Source organism: Schistocerca gregaria, unplaced genomic scaffold (genome assembly GCF_023897955.1).
Source record: "Schistocerca gregaria isolate iqSchGreg1 unplaced genomic scaffold, iqSchGreg1.2 ptg000169l, whole genome shotgun sequence".
Lineage (NCBI taxonomy): Eukaryota > Metazoa > Arthropoda > Insecta > Orthoptera > Acrididae > Schistocerca > Schistocerca gregaria.
Window position 1 is genome coordinate 14,220,211 of NW_026061724.1, and position 22,837 is coordinate 14,243,047.

The following is a 22,837-nucleotide window of genomic DNA, read 5'->3' on the forward strand; positions in this document are numbered from 1 at the left end:
TGATGCCATAAATAAAATTATTCCTCATCGTAATCCAATTGATACAAATCCTGTATGTAATCCTTGATATGTTCCTTCTCGTACTACATCTCGTCATCATTGAATTATAGTTAGTAGGGTAATTCCAAATCCAATTATGAATAAGTTAATATTAAATAGGTGGAATCATTTTGCTAGTCCTGATACTAGGACTATTGCTCCAATTGCTCCTGTTAATGGTCAAGGTCTATAGTCTACTAAGTGGAATGGGTGGTTTGAGTGAGTTGTTAACATAGGTTTAATATACTTCTCTAGAATATAGAGTTCTTAGAATTGAGAAAACATAGGCTTGAATTATTGCTACTGCTGATTCTAGAATTAATAGAAGTATTTGTCCAATAATTAGTAATGAGATTAAGTTTATTGCTATAGATGGTCCTGTGTTTCCTAATAAGGTTAATAATAAGTGTCCTGCAATTATATTTGCTGCCAACCGTACTGCTAATGTACCTGGTCGAATAACATTACTAATTGTTTCAATTAGTACTATAAATGATATTAATGCAGGCGGTGTACCTTGTGGTACAAGGTGTGTAAATATATGATTAGTATGGTTAATTCATCCAAATAATATAAATCTTAGCCATATAGGTAGGGCAATTGCAAATGTTAATGCTAAATGTCTTGTTCTAGTAAAAATATAAGGGAATAATCCTATGAAATTGTTAAATAATATTATAATAAAAATTGAGATGAAAATGAATGTTGTTCCATTAAATGATTTTGGTCCAAGAAGTGTTTTAAATTCATTATGTAAGGTTAAATTTAGTTTATTTCAGATAATGTTAATTCGTGATGGTGTAAGTCAAAATAGTGATGGGATTAATAATAGTCCTAGAAATGTTCTAGTTCAATTTAATGATAAATTAAAGATGTTAGTTGATGGGTCAAATGTTGAGAATAGATTTGTTATCATTTTCAATTTAAGTTTTTTATTTCAATTGTTCCTTTTTCTGCTCTTTTAATAAGGTTAGGTTTAAATGAGAAGAAGTTTATTTGATTAAACAAGATTAATGTAGCTGAAAATATAATGAATAGTGAGAATCATATAAGAGGGGATATTTGAGGGATTTGGATATAATTTCCCCATCAGAAGTAGTCGTTAATTTACTATTATTTGGTTTAAGAGACCATTACTTACTTTCAGTCATCTGATGAATTTCAAGGTGTACTAATTTTTTTTAGTTACTTTAGAGTGACACTCTAATGTTATTTATTTTAACTAACTCCTTAAATTATCTTAGATAATCACTTAATAAATAAATTTACTGAAGTTCTTTCAATTACAATTGGTATAAATCTGTGGTTTGCTCCACAGATTTCTGAGCATTGTCCAAAGAATAATCCAGGTCGATTTATTGTGAATGTTCCTTGATTTAACCGACCTGGCGTTGCATCAATTTTAACCCCTAATGCTGGAACTGCTCATGAGTGTAGAACATCTGATGCTCTTGTTAATACTCGTACTTCTGTATTTATTGGTAGGATTGTTCGGTTATCTACATCTAGTAGTCGGAATCCATCATTTTCTAGGTCTTGTTCTGGTGTTATATAAGTGTCAAATTCTACGTCTATGAAGTCTGAATATTCATATCTTCAATATCATTGTCGTCCAATGGTTTTAATTGTAATTATTGCATCTACTGAATCATCAAGTAAATATAATAGTCGTAATGATGGAAGGGCAATAAAAATTAATGTAATTGCTGGTAAAGCTGTTCAGATTGTTTCAATTAAATGTCCATGAAGTATATTACGGTTAGTATAGGCAATAAATAATATATAACTTAGGGCATAACCTACAATTACTGTAATTAATAATAATACGACCATTGTATGATCATGAAAGAATGATAATTGCTCCATTAATGGTGAAGCTCCATCTTGAAGAGATAAATTTGATCATGTTGCCATTAATAAATATTTTCTAATAAAAGGTCAAACCTTTATTTGTAGAGCTTAAATCTACTGCACTAATCTGCCATATTAGAATCTAGAGATTAATGGTAATTCTGAGTAACTATGTTCTGCAGGAGGGGTATTTTGTAGTCATTCTGTTGATCTTCTTATGTTAGCTCTAAATATAATTGCTCGGTTTGTAATCATTCTTTCTCATATAATTACAATGAATATAATGATTCCTACAATAGAAATTGTAGACCCAATTCTTGATACTACGTTTCATGATGTATATGCGTCTGGGTAGTCAGAGTATCGTCGAGGTATTCCTGCTAATCCTAGGAAGTGTTGAGGAAAGAATGTTAAATTTACTCCAATGAATATAATTGTAAATTGGATTTTTAATCATGTATTATTTATAGTTAATCCTGTAAATAGTGGATATCATTGAATGACACCTCCTATAATTGCAAATACTGCTCCTATAGATAATACATAATGAAAGTGGGCTACTACATAATATGTATCATGTAATACAATATCAAGTGATGAATTTGCTAATACTAATCCTGTTAATCCACTAATTGTAAATAGGAAAATAAATCCTAGAGCTCATAATAATGGTGGATTGAACTTGAATTTAGTTCCATATAATGTAGCTAATCATCTAAATACCTTAATTCCTGTAGGTACAGCAATAATTATTGTTGCTGATGTAAAATATGCTCGTGTGTCAACATCCATTCCTACTGTAAATATATGATGTGCTCATACAATAAATCCTATTAGTCCAATTGATAGTATAGCATAAATTATACCTAATGTTCCAAATGATTCAATTTTTCCTCTTTCTTGACATACAATATGTGAAATAATTCCGAACCCCGGTAGAATTAAAATATAAACTTCTGGGTGTCCAAAGAATCAAAATAGATGTTGATATAGAATTGGGTCACCCCCTCCTGCAGGGTCAAAGAATGATGTATTTAAATTTCGATCTGTTAATAATATAGTAATAGCTCCTGCTAAAACTGGAAGTGAAAGAAGGAGAAGTAATGCTGTAATAGCTACAGATCATACAAATAAAGGTGTTTGATCTAAAGTTATACTTTCTGATCGTATATTAATTGCTGTTGTAATGAAATTCACTGCACCAAGAATAGATGATACACCTGCAAAGTGCAGTGAAAAAATAGCTAGATCTACAGATGCACCCCCGTGTGCAATAGCTCCTGCTAGAGGAGGGTAAACTGTTCATCCTGTACCAGCACCATTATCTACTATAGAAGATGTAAGAAGAAGGGTTAGTGAAGGTGGTAGTAATCAAAAACTTATATTATTTATTCGTGGAAATGCTATATCTGGTGCACCAATTATTAGTGGAACAAGTCAATTACCAAATCCACCAATTATAATAGGTATTACTATAAAGAAAATTATTACGAATGCGTGAGCTGTAATAATAACATTATAAATCTGGTCATCCCCAATTAGAGATCCGGGTTGGCCAAGTTCAGCACGAATAAGTATTCTTATTGATGTTCCTACTATTCCTGCTCATGCTCCAAATATGAAGTATAAAGTACCAATGTCCTTATGGTTTGTTGAGAATAATCATTTTTGCGGTAAGATGGCTGAATTTTAGGTGGTAGACTGTAAATCTACTTATGAGATGTTTTCTCTCTTATCATATTTAGGTCTTATATTCAATTATGATTCTAGACTGCAATTCTAGAGGTGTAAAATTTTACTAAGGCCTAAAAGATTATTCTTTTAATTATAACTTTGAAGGTTATTAGTTTGATTAACTTAAGTCCTTAGTATAATGAAATTAAGGTTGATGTTGAAATCAATCCTATTGTTGAAATTATTACTGTTATAGGAAGAATGATTCTTGATTTTTGGGACTTTATCTTTATAGATCACGAATTTTCTGTGTATGATATAATTAGAGCTGAGAATGTAATACGTATATAGTAGTAGAGTGTAATTGTAGTAAATACAACTATAATAGTTATAATAGTTGTTATATTGTTTTCTATTAATGATTGTATTACAATTCATTTTGGTAAGAATCCAAGGAATGGTGGTAGTCCACCTAAAGATAATAAAGATAAGAATATTATGAATTTAATTTCGGTTTTTATATTTCTGGCTGAATAAATTTGATTTATGAAAAATAAATTTATTTGCTTAAATAATAAAACTATAATTAATCTTAATAGTGAGTAAATAATGAAGTATAGTTCTCAGATGTTTTCTCTGACTGTTAATGATCTAATTATTCAACCTAGATGTCTGATTGATGAATATGCTAAAAGTTGTCGTAAGGATGTTTGATTTAAACCTCCTATTGCCCCAATAATAATTCTTAAGATAATAATTGTTCAAATAAAAGCTCTTAATTGAATACAATAAGATAAGACCATTATTGGGGCGATTTTTTGTCATGTTATTAATGTTAAACAATTATTTCATCTTGATGCTCCTATAACTTCTGGAAATCAGAAATGGAAAGGTGCAATCTTTAATAATAGTCTAGATCTAATTATTATTGATGGGATAAATTCTGTTTCCCATCCCATGGGATATTTTATTTGAATCAGCAAAATTGAAAATAATAATATTGTCAATGCTATTGCTTGGACAATAAAATATTTAATTGATGATTCATTTATTATTATATTTTTATTTCTTGTTAGGAGCGGAATAAATGAAAGTAAGTTGATCTCAAGTCCTATTCAAACCCCAAATCAGGAATTTGATGAAATGGACAGGATCGTTCCTATCATTAATGTTGATAGGAAGAGAAGTTTTGTAGAGTTGTTGGTCATTAAAAAGGAGAGGATTGATACCTCTATAAATGGGGTATGAACCCATTAGCTTGTTTAGCTTACCTTTTTACATTAAGGTGTATGATGCACGTTAGTTTTTGATACTAAAGGAGGTAGTTTAATTCTATCTTATGTAATTTTAATGAAGGTAATTTTATTTACTTTATTTACCCTATCAAGGTAACCCTTTAATCAGGCACTTCATTTATTTAATATATAAATCGAAAGTTTTTTTTTGAAATTCTTTTATGTATTATTTTGTTTAATTAGGATTAATTTATCCTGCTCATTTTATTTTTTTATATATATATATAATAAATAATTTATATTAATATATTACATTTAATTGAAATTAAAGTATTATAAGTTCATCTTACCATTATCAATTGATTATTTTAATGCAATTATTTACCTAGGATTATAGCTACTTATGTTTTTAGCTTAAAATAGGTTATTATAATATAATACATATAATAATATGTAATTTAATATTTAATATTATTACATAATTGTATAAAATATATTTATTATATTATTTAATCTTTCTTTATTTATTAGTGAAAAGAAAGATTAAATAAGAAAGAATATAATACATTTATTGCTATACATGTTCCATATTAATCTTTAATTATATATAATAGAGAAGTAGTTGTGGTCATACATAGGGGCGTATCTTTTTTTTTGTTAATGTTTGTGGTTTTTTTCTTTTTTTTTCTTTAAATATTTGAATCTTTTATTTTTTCCTGAATTAATAGATTTAAAATTTTCTTATTTTTTATTTTTAAAAGTTTTATTCTTGCTTGTTTATTCACTTTTTCTTTGTATTATATGTAAGTTTTGTTAGACTAAATGTTCTTTTTGCAGTAATTTGATTTAATTATGAAGTGATTTTGGATTTAGCAATTGATTTAGTATCGGCATAATTCGTGCCAGCAGCCGCGGTTATACGATTGATACAAGTGAATATTATTGGTTAAAACAGTTGTTTATATTATTAGGGTTGAAATATAAATTTGTAAGGTGAAATGTTAAAATTTATTTGTGGCCCTTTTTATGAATCTGTGAAATTTAAATAATAAACTAGGATTAGATACCCTATTATTTTAAATGTTAATTATATTTACCAGGGTACTATTAGTTAAGGTCTTTAAACCCAAAGAATTTTGCGGTATCTCATTCCATTCAGAGGAACCTACCCCATGATTGATAATACACGATTTACTCTACTTAATTTATTTGTTTGTATATCTCCGTTATCAGAGAATCTTTTTAGAGTTATAATTCTCAAGATTTATAATTATAAAATATTTCAGGTCAAGGTGCAGCTTATAGTTAAGAGGAGGTGGGTTACAATAGATTTTTGTTTATAACGGATTTGATAGTGAAATACTGTTAATGAAGGTGGATTTGATAGTAATTTAATTTATTTAATTTAACTGATATTGGCTCTGAGATGTGTACACATCGCCCGTCGCTCTCATTATTGATTATTCTATTTTATTTTAAAGTAGCTTCAATTTAGATGAGATAAGTCGTAACATAGTAGATGTACTGGAAAGTGTATCTAGGAAGAGTTTCAAGATATAACTTATTAGTAAAGTGTTTCATTTAGACTGAAAATTTTTCTGTGCAAATCAGGATATCTTGATTATTTATTTTATTATATTTATTTTTTGTTTATTTAATTATTTAATATAAATAATTTTATTGTATTTTTGTCTTAGTATATTTTATAGAATTGATTTTTTAAATTATAGTTTATTGGTAATGTAAGTGTTTTATGAAATATTATTTTAAATTTTTTTAAGTAGATTTTATTTATTGTACCTTTTGTATCAGGGTTTATCAAAATTTTAGTATTTATTGTACTTGTCTCGATTTGGGTTGATTTATAAATAATTTATAGTTAATGTATCATAATTATTATTAAATTATTTATAGAAATGAGATGTTAATCGTTTCCCAAGATATCTTAAGAAAAAATTTAATTTTTTAAAGTTATTTGTTTTTATTTAATTTTTTAAGTAAAAATATTAACTTATTTATTCTTTAAGGGATAAGCTTTGAAGTTAATAACCTATAATTTATTTTATAGAAATATAATAGTAAGCTTTAAACCAGCTATCTTTAAGATTACGTTTTAGTTCATTATTTTTTATTTTGATTTTATAAATATTTTAGATTTTTTATTAAGATTATTAATTTAATTTTAAAATTTTTGTAATAATGATAGAATTAGTTTATTTATTTGTATGAAATTTTTACCTTGTGAACTTATTATAAGGAACTAGGCAAAATAGATTTCCGCCTGTTTATCAAAAACATGTCCTCTTGTTTATATTTTGAGGTCTGGCCTGCTCACTGAGCGTATTTTTAAAGAGCCGCGGTATTTTGACCGTGCAAAGGTAGCATAATCATTAGTCTCTTAATTAGTGGCTGGAACGAATGGCTTGACGAGAAATCAACTGTTTCTTAATAAATTTTTGAATTTAACTTTTGAGTCAAAAGGCTTAAATTCTTCTTTAGGACGAGAAGACCCTATAGAGCTTGACATTTTAGTTTTATATAGTTTTTTGTTTGTCTTTCTATATTTAATGATGATGTTTTGTTGGGGTGACATGAAGAATAGATAAACTCTTCATTATTATATCATTTATTTATGTTTGTTATTTTGATCCATAATTTATGATCATAAGATTAAGTTACCTTAGGGATAACAGCGTAATTGTTTTTGAGAGCTCATATCGACAAAGCAGATTGCGACCTCGATGTTGGATTAAGAAAAATTTTGGGTGCAGGAGCCCAATGATTAGGTCTGTTCGACCTTTAAATTCTTACATGATCTGAGTTCAGACCGGCGTGAGCCAGGTCGGTTTCTATCCTAAGATTGTTAATCCATATTAGTACGAAAGGACCATATGGTTAAAATATTTTTTGTTATATTGATTAATATTAATTTATTTACTATGTTGACAGATTAATGTGTTGAATTTAGTATTTATTTATGTAGATTTTTTCTACAAATAGTATTGATACTTTATGATTTATTTACCTAGGATTATAGCTACTTATGTTTTTAGCTTAAAATAGGTTATTATAATATAATATATATAATAATATGTAATTTAATATTTAATATTATTATAATTGGATATAATAAATAAAATTATTAATTTAAATATAAAATATTATAATTAATATAAATAATTATATTAATTATAATAATATAATTATGTAAATTATCTATAATTAGATTATTTAACTAATATATATGAAAGTTAACTTAATATAAAAAAAAGAATTCATATTAATAACATATTATATTAAATTACATAATTGTATAAAATATATTTATTATATTATTTAATCTTTCTTTATTTATTAGTGAAAAGAAAGATTAAATAAGAAAGAATATAATACATTTATTGCTATACATGTTCCATATTAATCTTTAATTATATATAATAGAGAAGTTGTTGTGGTCATACATAGGGGCGTTTCTTTTTTTTTTTGCTAATGTTTGTGGTTTTTTTCTTTTTTTTTCTTTAAATATTTGAATCTTTTATTTTTTCCTGAATTAATAGATTTAAAATTTTCTTATTTTTTATTGTTAAAAGTTTTATTCTTGCTTGTTTATTCACTTTTTCTTTGTATTATATGTAAGTTTTGTTAGACTAAATGTTCTTTTTGCAGTAATTTGATTTAATTATCAAGTGATTTTGGATTTAGCAATTGATTTAGTATCGGCATAATTCGTGCCAGCAGCCGCGGTTATACGATTGATACAAGTGAATATTATTGGTTAAAACAGTTGTTTATATTATTAGGGTTGAAATATAAATTTGTAAGGTGAAATGTTAAAATTTATTTGTGGCCCTTTTTATGAATCTGTGAAATTTAAATAATAAACTAGGATTAGATACCCTATTATTTTAAATGTTAATTATATTTACCAGGGTACTATTAGTTAAGGTCTTTAAACCCAAAGAATTTTGCGGTATCTCATTCCATTCAGAGGAACCTACCCCATGATTGATAATACACGATTTACTCTACTTAATTTATTTGTTTGTATATCTCCGTTATCAGAGAATCTTTTTAGAGTTATAATTCTCAAGATTTATAATTATAAAATATTTCAGGTCAAGGTGCAGCTTATAGTTAAGAGGAGGTGGGTTACAATAGATTTTTGTTTATAACGGATTTGATAGTGAAATACTGTTAATGAAGGTGGATTTGATAGTAATTTAATTTATTTAATTTAACTGATATTGGCTCTGAGATGTGTACACATCGCCCGTCGCTCTCATTATTGATTATTCTATTTTATTTTAAAGTAGCTTCAATTTAGATGAGATAAGTCGTAACATAGTAGATGTACTGGAAAGTGTATCTAGGAAGAGTTTCAAGATATAACTTATTAGTAAAGTGTTTCATTTACACTGAAAATTTTTCTGTGCAAATCAGGATATCTTGATTATTTATTTTATTATATTTATTTTTTGTTTATTTAATTATTTAATATAAATAATTTTATTGTATTTTTGTCTTAGTATATTTTATAGAATTGATTTTTTAAATTATAGTTTATTGGTAATGTAAGTGTTTTATGAAATATTATTTTAAATTTTTTTAAGTAGATTTTATTTATTGTACCTTTTGTATCAGGGTTTATCAAAATTTTAGTATTTATTTTACTTGTCTCGATTTGGGTTGATTTATAAATAATTTATAGTTAATGTATCATAATTATTATTAAATTATTTATAGAAATGAGATGTTAATCGTTTCCCAAGATATCTTAAGAAAATATTTAATTTTTTAAAGTTATTTGTTTTTATTTAATTTTTTAAGTAAAAATATTAACTTATTTATTCTTTAAGGGATAAGCTTTGAAGTTAATAACCTATAATTTATTTTATAGAAATATAATAGTAAGCTTTAAACCAGCTATCTTTAAGATTACGTTTTAGTTCATTATTTTTTATTTTGATTTTATAAATATTTTAGATTTTTTATTAAGATTATTAATTTAATTTTAAAATTTTTGTAATAATGATAGAATTAGTTTATTTATTTGTATGAAATTTTTACCTTGTGAACTTATTATAAGGAACTAGGCAAAATAGATTTCCGCCTGTTTATCAAAAACATGTCCTCTTGTTTATATTTTGAGGTCTGGCCTGCTCACTGAGCGTATTTATAAAGAGCCGCGGTATTTTGGCCGTGCAAAGGTAGCATAATCATTAGTCTCTTAATTAGTGGCTGGAACGAATGGCTTGACGAGAAATCAACTGTTTCTTAATAAATTTTTGAATTTAACTTTTGAGTCAAAAGGCTTAAATTCTTCTTTAGGACGAGAAGACCCTATAGAGCTTGACATTTTAGTTTTATATAGTTTTTTGTTTGTCTTTCTATATTTAATGATGATGTTTTGTTGGGGTGACATGAAGAATAGATAAACTCTTCATTATTATATCATTTATTTATGTTTGTTATTTTGATCCATAATTTATGATCATAAGATTAAGTTACCTTAGGGATAACAGCGTAATTGTTTTTGAGAGCTCATATCGACAAAGCAGATTGCGACCTCGATGTTGGATTAAGAAAAATTTTGGGTGCAGGAGCCCAATGATTAGGTCTGTTCGACCTTTAAATTCTTACATGATCTGAGTTCAGACCGGCGTGAGCCAGGTCGGTTTCTATCCTAAGATTGTTAATCCATATTAGTACGAAAGGACCATATGGTTAAAATATTTTTTGTTATATTGATTAATATTAATTTATTTACTATGTTGACAGATTAATGTGTTGAATTTAGTATTTATTTTTGTAGATTTTTTCTACAAATAGTATTGATACTTTATGATTTATTTACCTAGGATTATAGCTACTTATGTTTTTAGCTTAAAATAGGTTATTATAATATAATATATATAATAATATGTAATTTAATATTTAATATTATTATAATTGGATATAATAAATAAAATTATTAATTTAAATATAAAATATTATAATTAATATAAATAATTATATTAATTATAATAATATAATTATGTAAATTATCTATAATTAGATTATTTAACTAATATATATGAAAGTTAACTTAATATAAAAAAAAGAATTCATATTAATAACATATTATATTAAATTACATAATTGTATAAAATATATTTATTATATTATTTAATCTTTCTTTATTTATTAGTGAAAAGAAAGATTAAATAAGAAAGAATATAATACATTTATTGCTATACATGTTCCATATTAATCTTTAATTATATATAATAGAGAAGTTGTTGTGGTCATACATAGGGGCGTTTCTTTTTTTTTTTTTGCTAATGTTTGTGGTTTTTTTCTTTTTTTTTCTTTAAATATTTGAATCTTTTATTTTTTCCTGAATTAATAGATTTAAAATTTTCTTATTTTTTATTGTTAAAAGTTTTATTCTTGCTTGTTTATTCACTTTTTCTTTGTATTATATGTAAGTTTTGTTAGACTAAATGTTCTTTTTGCAGTAATTTGATTTAATTATCAAGTGATTTTGGATTTAGCAATTGATTTAGTATCGGCATAATTCGTGCCAGCAGCCGCGGTTATACGATTGATACAAGTGAATATTATTGGTTAAAACAGTTGTTTATATTATTAGGGTTGAAATATAAATTTGTAAGGTGAAATGTTAAAATTTATTTGTGGCCCTTTTTATGAATCTGTGAAATTTAAATAATAAACTAGGATTAGATACCCTATTATTTTAAATGTTAATTATATTTACCAGGGTACTATTAGTTAAGGTCTTTAAACCCAAAGAATTTGGCGGTATCTCATTCCATTCAGAGGAACCTACCCCATGATTGATAATACACGATTTACTCTACTTAATTTATTTGTTTGTATATCTCCGTTATCAGAGAATCTTTTTAGAGTTATAATTCTCAAGATTTATAATTATAAAATATTTCAGGTCAAGGTGCAACTTATAGTTAAGAGGAGGTGGGTTACAATAGATTTTTGTTTATAACGGATTTGATAGTGAAATACTGTTAATGAAGGTGGATTTGATAGTAATTTAATTTATTTAATTTAACTGATATTGGCTCTGAGATGTGTACACATCGCCCGTCGCTCTCATTATTGATTATTCTATTTTATTTTAAAGTAGCTTCAATTTAGATGAGATAAGTCGTAACATAGTAGATGTACTGGAAAGTGTATCTAGGAAGAGTTTCAAGATATAACTTATTAGTAAAGTGTTTCATTTACACTGAAAATTTTTCTGTGCAAATCAGGATATCTTGATTATTTATTTTATTATATTTATTTTTTGTTTATTTAATTATTTAATATAAATAATTTTATTGTATTTTTGTCTTAGTATATTTTATAGAATTGATTTTTTAAATTATAGTTTATTGGTAATGTAAGTGTTTTATGAAATATTATTTTAAAATTTTTTTAAGTAGATTTTATTTATTGTACCTTTTGTATCAGGGTTTATCAAAATTTTAGTATTTATTTTACTTGTCTCGATTTGGGTTGATTTATAAATAATTTATAGTTAATGTATCATAATTATTATTAAATTATTTATAGAAATGAGATGTTAATCGTTTCCCAAGATATCTAGTTTCTTAAGAAAAAATTTAATTTTTTAAAGTTATTTGTTTTTATTTAATTTTTTAAGTAAAAATATTAACTTATTTATTCTTTAAGGGATAAGCTTTGAAGTTAATAACCTATAATTTATTTTATAGAAATATAATAGTAAGCTTTAAACCAGCTATCTTTAAGATTACGTTTTAGTTCGTTATTTTTTATTTTGATTTTATAAATATTTTAGGTTTTTTATTAAGGTTATTAATTTAATTTTAAAATTTTTGTAATAATGATAGAATTAGTATATTTATTTGTAAGAAATTTTTACCTTGTGAACTTATTATAAGGAACTAGGCAAAATTGATTTCCGCCTGTTTATCAAAAACATGTCCTCTTGTTTAATTGAGGTCTGGCCTGCTCACTGAGCGTATTTTAAAGAGCCGCGGTATTTTGACCGTGCAAAGGTAGCATAATCATTAGTCTCTTTATTAGTGGCTGGAATGAATGGCTTGATGAGAAATCAACTGTCTCTTAATAAATTTTTGAATTTAACTTTTGAGTCAAAAGGCTTAAATTCTTCTTTAGGACGAGAAGACCCTATAGAGCTTGACATTTTACTTTTATATAGTTTTTTGTTTGTCTTTCTATATTTAATGATGATGTTTTGTTGGGGTGACATGAAGAATAGATAAACTCTTCATTATTATATCATTTATTTATGTTTGTTATTTTGATCCATAATTTATGATCATAAGATTAAGTTACCTTAGGGATAACAGCGTAATTGTTTTTGAGAGCTCATATCGACAAAGCAGATTGCGACCTCGATGTTGGATTAAGAAAAATTTTGGGTGCAGGAGCCCAATGATTAGGTCAGTTCGACCTTTAAATTCTTACATGATCTGAGTTCAGACCGGCGTGAGCCAGGTCGGTTTCTATCCTAAGATTGTTAATCCATATTAGTACGAAAGGACCATATGGTTAAAATATTTTTTGTTATATTGATTAATATTAATTTATTTACTATTTTGACAGATTAATGTGTTGAATTTAGAATTCATTTATGTAGATTTTTTCTACAAATAGTATTGATACTTTATGATTTATTTATATTTATTTTGAATTTTCTTTTATTGGTTATTTGTGTTTTAATTAGTGTTGCCTTTTTAACTATATTAGAGCGTAAGGTTTTAGGTTATATTCAGATTCGAAAGGGTCCAAATAAGGTAGGTTTTGTTGGAATTCCTCAGCCATTTAGAGATGCTATTAAGTTAATTTGTAAGGAGCAGCCAATTCCTATTATATCTAATTACCTACTTTATTATTTTTCCCCTGTTTTTAATTTAATGATTTCTTTAGCCGTTTGAGTAATTTTTCCTTATTTAACTTATATGTGTTCTTTTTCTTATGGATTTTTATTTTTTTTATGTTGTACTAGATTAGGTGTTTATACTGTTATAATTGCTGGTTGATCTTCTAATTCAAACTATTCATTATTAGGTTCTCTTCGTTCTGTTGCTCAAACAATTTCTTATGAAGTTAGTTTAGCTTTAATTTTATTGTCTTTAATTATTTTAATTGGTAGTTTTAATATGTTTGATTTTATAAACTATCAGCTTTATTGTTGATTTATTATTATTTCTTTTCCTTTAGCTTTAGCTTGTTTTGCTTCTTGCTTAGCTGAAACTAATCGTACTCCTTTTGATTTTGCTGAAGGGGAATCTGAGTTAGTTTCAGGATTTAATATTGAGTATGGTGCGGATGGTTTTACTTTAATTTCTTTAGCTGAATATACTAGAATTGTCTTCATAAGAATGTTATTGGCTTTAATTTTTTTGGGCGGTGATTTTTATTCTTTTATATTTTTTATTAAGCTTGCTATTATATCTTTTGGTTTTATTTGGGTTCGTGGAACATACCATGGTTCCGTTATGATAAATTAATGTACTTAGCTTGAAAAAGTTTTTTACCTTTATCTTTGAATTTTTTTATTTTCTTTGTTGGTTTAAAGATTTTATTTATCTCATTTGTTTAGTGAAATTTTTTGAGAAAAGTTAATAGAAGAGTTAAACTTCTAATTTTATGTTTTCAAAACATATGCTTTTCCTAAGCTAATTAACTTTATTCCTTAATTAATTTATCTCATGCGTTTGCGACATGGACATTAATTAAGAAATATGTGAAGTAAATAATTGTTAAGATTTGACCTGTTATAATATAAGGTTCTTCAACAGGTCGTTTACCAATTCACGTTAGTAAGCATACAACAACTACTATAATTCAGAATAAAATTTGATTAATAGGGTAAAATTGAATGCCTCGGAATGGTGTTTTATTATAAAATGGTAAAATTATTAAGATTCTAATTGATAAAAATAATGCAATAACACCTCCTAACTTATTAGGGATAGATCGTAGAATTGCATATGCAAATAGGAAATATCATTCTGGTTGAATGTGAACTGGTGTTACTAATGGGTTGGCAGGTACAAAGTTATCTGGATCTCCTAATAGGTAAGGATTAATTAAACATAGTATAATTAATAATGATGTTATTATTACAAATGTAATAGAATCCTTAAAGGTAAAGTATGGATGGAATGGAATTTTTTCAATATCTCCATTTAGTCCAAGAGGATTATTAGATCCTGTTTGGTGAAGAAAAAATAAATGAATTGCTGCTATAGCAGCAATAATAAATGGTAATACAAAATGGAGTGTGAAGAATCGATTTAATGTTGCATTATCAACAGCGAATCCTCCTCATACTCATTGGACTAAATCTGTTCCTAAGTATGGGATTGCTGATAATAAATTAGTAATTACTGTTGCACCTCAAAAAGATATTTGGCCTCAGGGTAAGACATATCCTATAAATGCAGTTGCTATAACTAAAAATAAAATCACTGTACCAATTATTCAGGTATGTATATATATATATATATAAGATCCATAGTAAATTCCCCGTCCTACATGTAAGTAAATACAAATAAAAAATATAGATGCTCCATTTGCGTGTAAGGTTCGGATAATTCAACCATTATTTACGTCTCGGCAGATGTGTACTACACTACTGAATGCTATTTCAATATTTGATGTATAATGTATAGCTAAAAATAGTCCAGTTACGATTTGAATTACCAAACATAACCCTAATAGGGATCCAAAATTTCATCAAAATGAAATATTTGTTGGGGCAGGTAAGTCAATTAAAGAGTTATTAATAATTTTAATTAAAGGATGTCTTAATCGTAAGGGTTTATTCATTAGTAATTATCTTATTTTACGAATAGGTCCCTGATTAATATTGGTGATTTTAACAACTGCTAGTAGTGCTAAAAATAAATAAATTATTATTATTATTGTAATAATGAATGTTGGTCTATTATATAATTTTTCTAAAGATATTGTTATTTCTTGATAATTGATTGAATTATCAATATTTATAGTTTCAGTGTTTTTGAAAGAGTCTATAAATATAGATATATCTAGAATAATTAATATTAATATGATAAATACTCACATTATTAATGTAATAATTATAGTGATTGATTTAGGCTGAAATATTTCGTTTGATGCAATTCTTGTAATGTAAATAAATAATACTAGTATACCACCAAGAAATGTTAAAAATAAAATATATGATAATCAATATCTTTCTATTATTGTTCCTGTTATTAATCCAACTAGGAAGGTTTGAAGGATAATAAAAAGCATTATTGATATTGGGTGTCTTAATTTAATAAAATTAATATTTATTACATTTGATAATGATATAATTATTATTTTGATCATTTCAGGGGTTAGTTTATTTAAAATACCGGTTTTGGGGACCGATGATGGAAGCTTTTCCACCTCTGAAGTTTTAAAAGTGGGGGCTGGACTTATTTCCGGTTTACAAGACCGGCGTTTTTTTTAAACTATTAAAACTAATGTTTATATTCTCTATTTTTACTTCTTTATTGATTTATTTTGCTGGTGTTTATGTTTTTTCTTCTAAACGTAAACATTTATTAATGGTTCTTTTGAGATTAGAATATATTGTTCTTTCTTTATTTATGTTAGTTATTGTTTTTCTTATTGAGTTTGATTATGATTATTTTTTTCCTGTTATTTTTTTAGTTTTTTCTGTTTGTGAGGGTGCTTTAGGTCTTTCTATTTTAGTTTCAATAATTCGTTCTCATGGTAATGATTTTTTTAATTCTTTTGGTTATCTTTATGTTAAAGAATTTATTTATAACTATTTTTTTGATCCCTCTTTGTTTATTAAATAATTGTTGATGGTTGGTTCATTCTTTAATGTTTCTGTCGGGTTTTGTTTTTATAATTTGTGTTTATTCATATGCTGATTTGAATATAATTAGATATAATTTTGGTATTGATTATTTTTCTTTTAGTTTAATTTTACTTAGTTTTTGGATTTGTTCTTTAATAATCACTGCTAGAGGTTCAGTTTATTTAAGTTCATATCATTCTAATTTTTTTGTTTTTATGGTTTTGATTTTAATAATTATGCTTTATTGTTCATTTGCTAGATTAAGTCTTCTTTCTTTTTATATTTTTTAATTTTGGGTTGGGGTTATCAACTTGAGCGTTTGCAGGCTGGTTTTTATACTTTGGTTGCTAGATTACCTTTATTATTAGTTTTATTTAAGGTTTATGATTTTTCTAATACTTTATATTTTCCTTTATTGGTTGATTTTGGTTCTTATTATTTTATGTTTTATGTATTTATAATTTTGGCTTTTTTAGTTAAGAAACCTATGTTTTTGGTTCATTTATGACTTCCTAAGGCTCATGTAGAGGCCCCTATTTCAGGTAGAATAATTCTTATTGGTGTTTTATTAAAGTTAGGTGGTTATGGTATTTTTCGTGTTATAAAGGTTATTTCTTATTTGGGTTTAAAGTTTAATTATTTTTGATTGTCTTTAGGTTTATCTGGGGGTATTATTGTAAGATTTATTTGTTTTCGTCAGGTTGATTTAAAGTCTTTAATTGCATATTCTTCTGTTGCTCATATAAGAATGGTTATTGGTGGATTGAAGACTATGAATTGATGAGGTTGTGTAGGTTCTCTTTCTCTAATGGTTGGTCATGGTTTATGTTCTTCTGGTTTATTTTGTTTATCTAATATTATTTATGAACGTTTAGGTAGATGAAGATTATTAATTAACAAGGGTATAATTAATTTGATGCCAAGAATGGCTTTATGATGATTTCTTTTAAGATCATCAAATATGGCTGCTCCTCCTTCTTTAAATTTGGTAGGTGAAATTAGATTATTAAATAGAATTATATCTTGATCTTCTTTTAGATTCTTTGCTTTGATTTTTTTATCTTTTTTTAGAGCTGTTTATACTTTGTATATATATTCTTATTCTCAGCATGGGAATTATTATTCTGGTGTTTATACTTGTTCTCTTGGTTATTTTCGTGAATATCATCTTTTACTTTTACATTGATTGCCTTTAAATATTCTCTGTTTAAAGGGTGAATATTTCTTTGTTTAGTTTGCTTAAGTATTTTAATTAAAAATATTGTTTTGTGGAATCAATGATATGAAGTTTTTCATCTTAGGCCGTGAATTTATTTTCTATTTGTTCTTTGAGTTTTTTTTCTTTGTTTATTTCGAGAACTATAATTTTTATTTTAGGTATTTATTATTTAATAATTGATTATAGAGTTTTTGTTGAGTGAGAGCTTTTCAATTTAAATGGTTCTATAGTTGTTATAACTTTAATTTTGGATTGAATATCTCTTATTTTTAAATCTTTTCTTATATATATTTCTTCTTTGGTTATTTATTATAGAGAGGATTATATATCTGGAGAAAAGAATATAAATCGTTTTATTATTATTGTTTTAATATTTATTCTTTCTATAGGTTTTTTAATTATTAGTCCTAATTTAATTAGTATTTTATTAGGTTGAGATGGTTTAGGTTTAGTTTCTTATTGTTTAGTTATTTATTATCAAAATGTAAAATCTTATAGTGCTGGTATATTAACTGCACTTTCTAATCGTATTGGTGATGTTGCTATTTTAATTTCTATTGCATGAATGTTAAATTTTGGTGGTTGAAATTATATTTATTATTATGATTTTATTTCTAATTCTTTTGAAATAAAGCTCATTACTATATTAATTGTTTTAGCAGCTATAACTAAGAGAGCTCAGATTCCTTTCTCTTCATGACTTCCTGCTGCTATAGCAGCTCCTACTCCTGTTTCTGCTTTAGTTCATTCTTCTACTCTTGTTACTGCTGGTGTTTATTTATTAATTCGTTTTAGACCAATATTGGATACTTATAATTGTGGTTGATTTTTACTTTTAATTGGTTGTATAACTATATTTATGGCTGGATTGGGCGCTAATTTTGAGTTTGATTTAAAGAAGATTATTGCTCTTTCTACTTTAAGACAACTTGGTTTAATAATAAGAATTTTGGCTATAGGTTATCCAAAGCTTGCATTTTTTCATTTATTGGCTCATGCTCTATTTAAGGCATTATTATTTATATGTGCAGGTTCAATAATTCATAATTTGAAGGATTCTCAGGATATACGTTTTATAGGATCAATTGTTAATTTCATACCTTTAACTTCAGTTTGTTTTAATGTTTCTAGTTTATCTTTGTGTGGAATACCTTTTTTAGCGGGATTTTATTCAAAGGATTTAATTCTTGAGATGGTTTGTTTAAGATGAATTAATTGTTTAATTTTTTTTCTTTATTTTTTTTCTACTGGTTTAACTGCTTCTTATTCTTTTCGTTTGTTTTATTATTCAATATCTGGTGATAATAATTTTTATTCTTGATTTTCTTTTGATGATAAGGGTTATTATATTTCATTTGGAATAATTGGTCTATTGTTTGTTGCTGTTTTTGGTGGTAGTCTTTTATCTTGATTAATTTTTCCTATTCCTCATGTGATTGCTTTACCTTATTATTTAAAGTTTTTAACTATTACAGTTGTTATTTTAGGTGCTTATTTAGGTTATCTTATTTCTAATTTTGATTTTTCCCATAATTTATTTTCTTTAAGTATATTTTCTTTTGTTAGATTTGCTGGTTCTATATGATTTATACCTTTTCTTTCAACTAAGTTTATTAGATATATTCCTTTAAAAATAGGTTATTATTCATCTAAGTCATTTGATTATGGTTGAGGTGAATTACTTGGTGGTCAAGGTTTATATAGATTATTTATTTATTTAATTGGTTATATTCAAGGTTGATATGATTCTAATTTCAAGATTTATCTTTTAACTTTTATTTTTTGAATATTTATTTTGGTAATATTGTTTTTCGTTTACTTAAATAGCTTATAATTAGAGCGTGACACTGAAGATGTTAAGGAAGTATTTTTACTTTTAAGTATTTATAAATATAGATATATTATTTTTACAGTGAAAATGTAATGTTTTATTTAAACTATATAAATTTTAGAAATGTTAACGGAGTTTAACCGCTAATATAAAAAGTTAGCAGCTTTCATATTGGCTTTACATTTCCTTAATTGGAACTATTATAGTTCAATTATATTATTAACAGTAATACGCCTCTTTTTGGCTTCAATTAATAAGAATAAGGGTAGTACATACCAATCTTCCAGGTCGAAACTGACTGCCATATTTCGCTTCTTATTCTATTTAAGGTTGATTGATAATATCAATACTTTTTGAATGCAACCCAAATGTTATATTTAACTACAACCCTTTATTCTGCTCATTGTAATGCTCCTTGGTTTCATTCATGGTATAGTCCTCCTAATAGAACTAGAATAAAAAATATTGTTGATACTGTTCAGATTATAATGTCTGAAGTTTTAAAAATAATTACAATTGGTAGAATTAGTGCAATTTCTACATCAAAAATTAAAAAGATTACTGCGATTAGGAAGAATCGTAATGAGAATGGTATTCGTGCTGATCTTTTTGGATCAAACCCACATTCAAATGGTGATCTTTTTTCTCGATCATTAATTAATTTGTTTGATAGTGTTGTTGCCAGGATTATAACAATTATTGGAATAATAAATCTAATGAAAACTCTTGTTGATAGAATTAGAATTGTTTTTCTTGATTTATATCAAGGTTTCTGATTGGAAGTCAAATGTACTATTTATACTAGAAAAACAATTATCTACCTCATCAATAAATAGAGATAAATAAGAATAATCATACTACGTCTACGAAGTGTCAGTATCATGCTGCTGCTTCAAATCCAAAGTGATGTCTTGGTGAAAATTGATTTATTGAGTGTCGAAGTAGACATGTTGATAAAAAGATTGTTCCAATAATTACGTGTAAACCATGGAATCCTGTTGCAACAAAGAATGTTGATCCATAAACTGCATCTGCAATGGTAAAAGGTGCTTCTCAATATTCATATGCTTGAAGTATTGTAAAGTATAGTCCTAATCACACTGTGAAGAATAATCCTTGTAGTGCTTGAGTATGATTAGATTCCATTAAACTATGATGTGCTCATGTTACTGTTACTCCTGATGCTAAAAGAATAGCTGTATTAAGTAATGGAATTTGTATAGGGTTAAAGGGTTGAATTCCTATTGGAGGTCATAGTATTCATAGTTCAATTGTTGGTGCTAATCTTCTTCTAAAGAATGCTCAAAAAAAAGAAACGAAAAATAATACCTCTGATGCCATAAATAAAATTATTCCTCATCGTAATCCAATTGATACAAATCCTGTATGTAATCCTTGATATGTTCCTTCTCGTACTACATCTCGTCATCATTGAATTATAGTTAGTAGGGTAATTCCAAATCCAATTATGAATAAGTTAATATTAAATAGGTGGAATCATTTTGCTAGTCCTGATACTAGGACTATTGCTCCAATTGCTCCTGTTAATGGTCAAGGTCTATAGTCTACTAAGTGGAATGGGTGGTTTGAGTGAGTTGTTAACATAGGTTTAATATACTTCTCTAGAATATAGAGTTCTTAGAATTGAGAAAACATAGGCTTGAATTATTGCTACTGCTGATTCTAGAATTAATAGAAGTATTTGTCCAATAAATAGTAATGAGATTAAGTTTATTGCTATAGATGGTCCTGTGTTTCCTAATAAGGTTAATAATAAGTGTCCTGCAATTATATTTGCTGCCAACCGTACTGCTAATGTACCTGGTCGAATAACATTACTAATTGTTTCAATTAGTACTATAAATGATATTAATGCAGGCGGTGTACCTTGTGGTACAAGGTGTGTAAATATATGATTAGTATGGTTAATTCATCCAAATAATATAAATCTTAGCCATATAGGTAGGGCAATTGCAAATGTTAATGCTAAATGTCTTGTTCTAGTAAAAATATAAGGGAATAATCCTATGAAATTGTTAAATAATATTATAATAAAAATTGAGATGAAAATGAATGTTGTTCCATTAAATGATTTTGGTCCAAGAAGTGTTTTAAATTCATTATGTAAGGTTAAATTTAGTTTATTTCAGATAATGTTAATTCGTGATGGTGTAAGTCAAAATAGTGATGGGATTAATAATAGTCCTAGAAATGTTCTAGTTCAATTTAATGATAAATTAAAGATGTTAGTTGGTGGGTCAAATGTTGAGAATAGATTTGTTATCATTTTCAATTTAAGTTTTTTATTTCAATTGTTCCTTTTTCTGCTCTTTTAATAAGGTTAGGTTTAAATGAGAAGAAGTTTATTTGATTAAACAAGATTAATGTAGCTGAAAATATAATGAATAGTGAGAATCATATAAGAGGGGATATTTGAGGGATTTGGATATAATTTCCCCATCAGAAGTAGTCGTTAATTTACTATTATTTGGTTTAAGAGACCATTACTTACTTTCAGTCATCTGATGAATTTCAAGGTGTACTAATTTTTTTTAGTTACTTTAGAGTGACACTCTAATGTTATTCATTTTAACTAACTCCTTAAATTATCTTAGATAATCACTTAATAAATAAATTTACTGAAGTTCTTTCAATTACAATTGGTATAAATCTGTGGTTTGCTCCACAGATTTCTGAGCATTGTCCAAAGAATAATCCAGGTCGATTTATTGTGAATGTTCCTTGATTTAACCGACCTGGCGTTGCATCAATTTTAACCCCTAATGCTGGAACTGCTCATGAGTGTAGAACATCTGATGCTCTTGTTAATACTCGTACTTCTGTATTTATTGGTAGGATTGTTCGGTTATCTACATCTAGTAGTCGGAATCCATCATTTTCTAGGTCTTGTTCTGGTGTTATATAAGTGTCAAATTCTACGTCTATGAAGTCTGAATATTCATATCTTCAATATCATTGTCGTCCAATGGTTTTAATTGTAATTATTGCATCTACTGAATCATCAAGTAAATATAATAGTCGTAATGATGGAAGGGCAATAAAAATTAATGTAATTGCTGGTAAAGCTGTTCAGATTGTTTCAATTAAATGTCCATGAAGTATATTACGGTTAG

The 22,837-nt window shown here is 26.3% G+C and overlaps 1 protein-coding gene and 1 long non-coding RNA gene across 3 annotated transcripts; both read left to right on the forward strand.

Annotated features, from left to right (window-relative positions):
- The first annotated feature begins 7,030 nt into the window (after positions 1–7,030).
- LOC126302181 (uncharacterized) lies at positions 7,031–13,400 on the forward strand. Of its 2 annotated transcripts, none has more exons than XR_007553096.1 (2): positions 7,031–7,119; positions 12,785–13,400. It is a non-coding gene; the product is annotated as an uncharacterized LOC126302181 (long non-coding RNA). The 2 variants fall into 2 exon arrangements; XR_007553097.1 differs by lacking the exon at positions 7,031–7,119 and adding an exon at positions 9,865–9,948.
- Positions 13,401–18,167: 4,767 nt separating this feature from the next.
- Positions 18,168–19,611, forward strand: LOC126302175 (NADH-ubiquinone oxidoreductase chain 5-like). Its single transcript, XM_049991725.1, has one exon. The coding sequence runs from the start codon at positions 18,732–18,734 to the stop codon at positions 19,080–19,082; it is 351 nt and encodes a 116-aa protein (XP_049847682.1). The 5' UTR covers positions 18,168–18,731; the 3' UTR covers positions 19,083–19,611.
- The last annotated feature ends 3,226 nt before the right edge of the window (positions 19,612–22,837 follow it).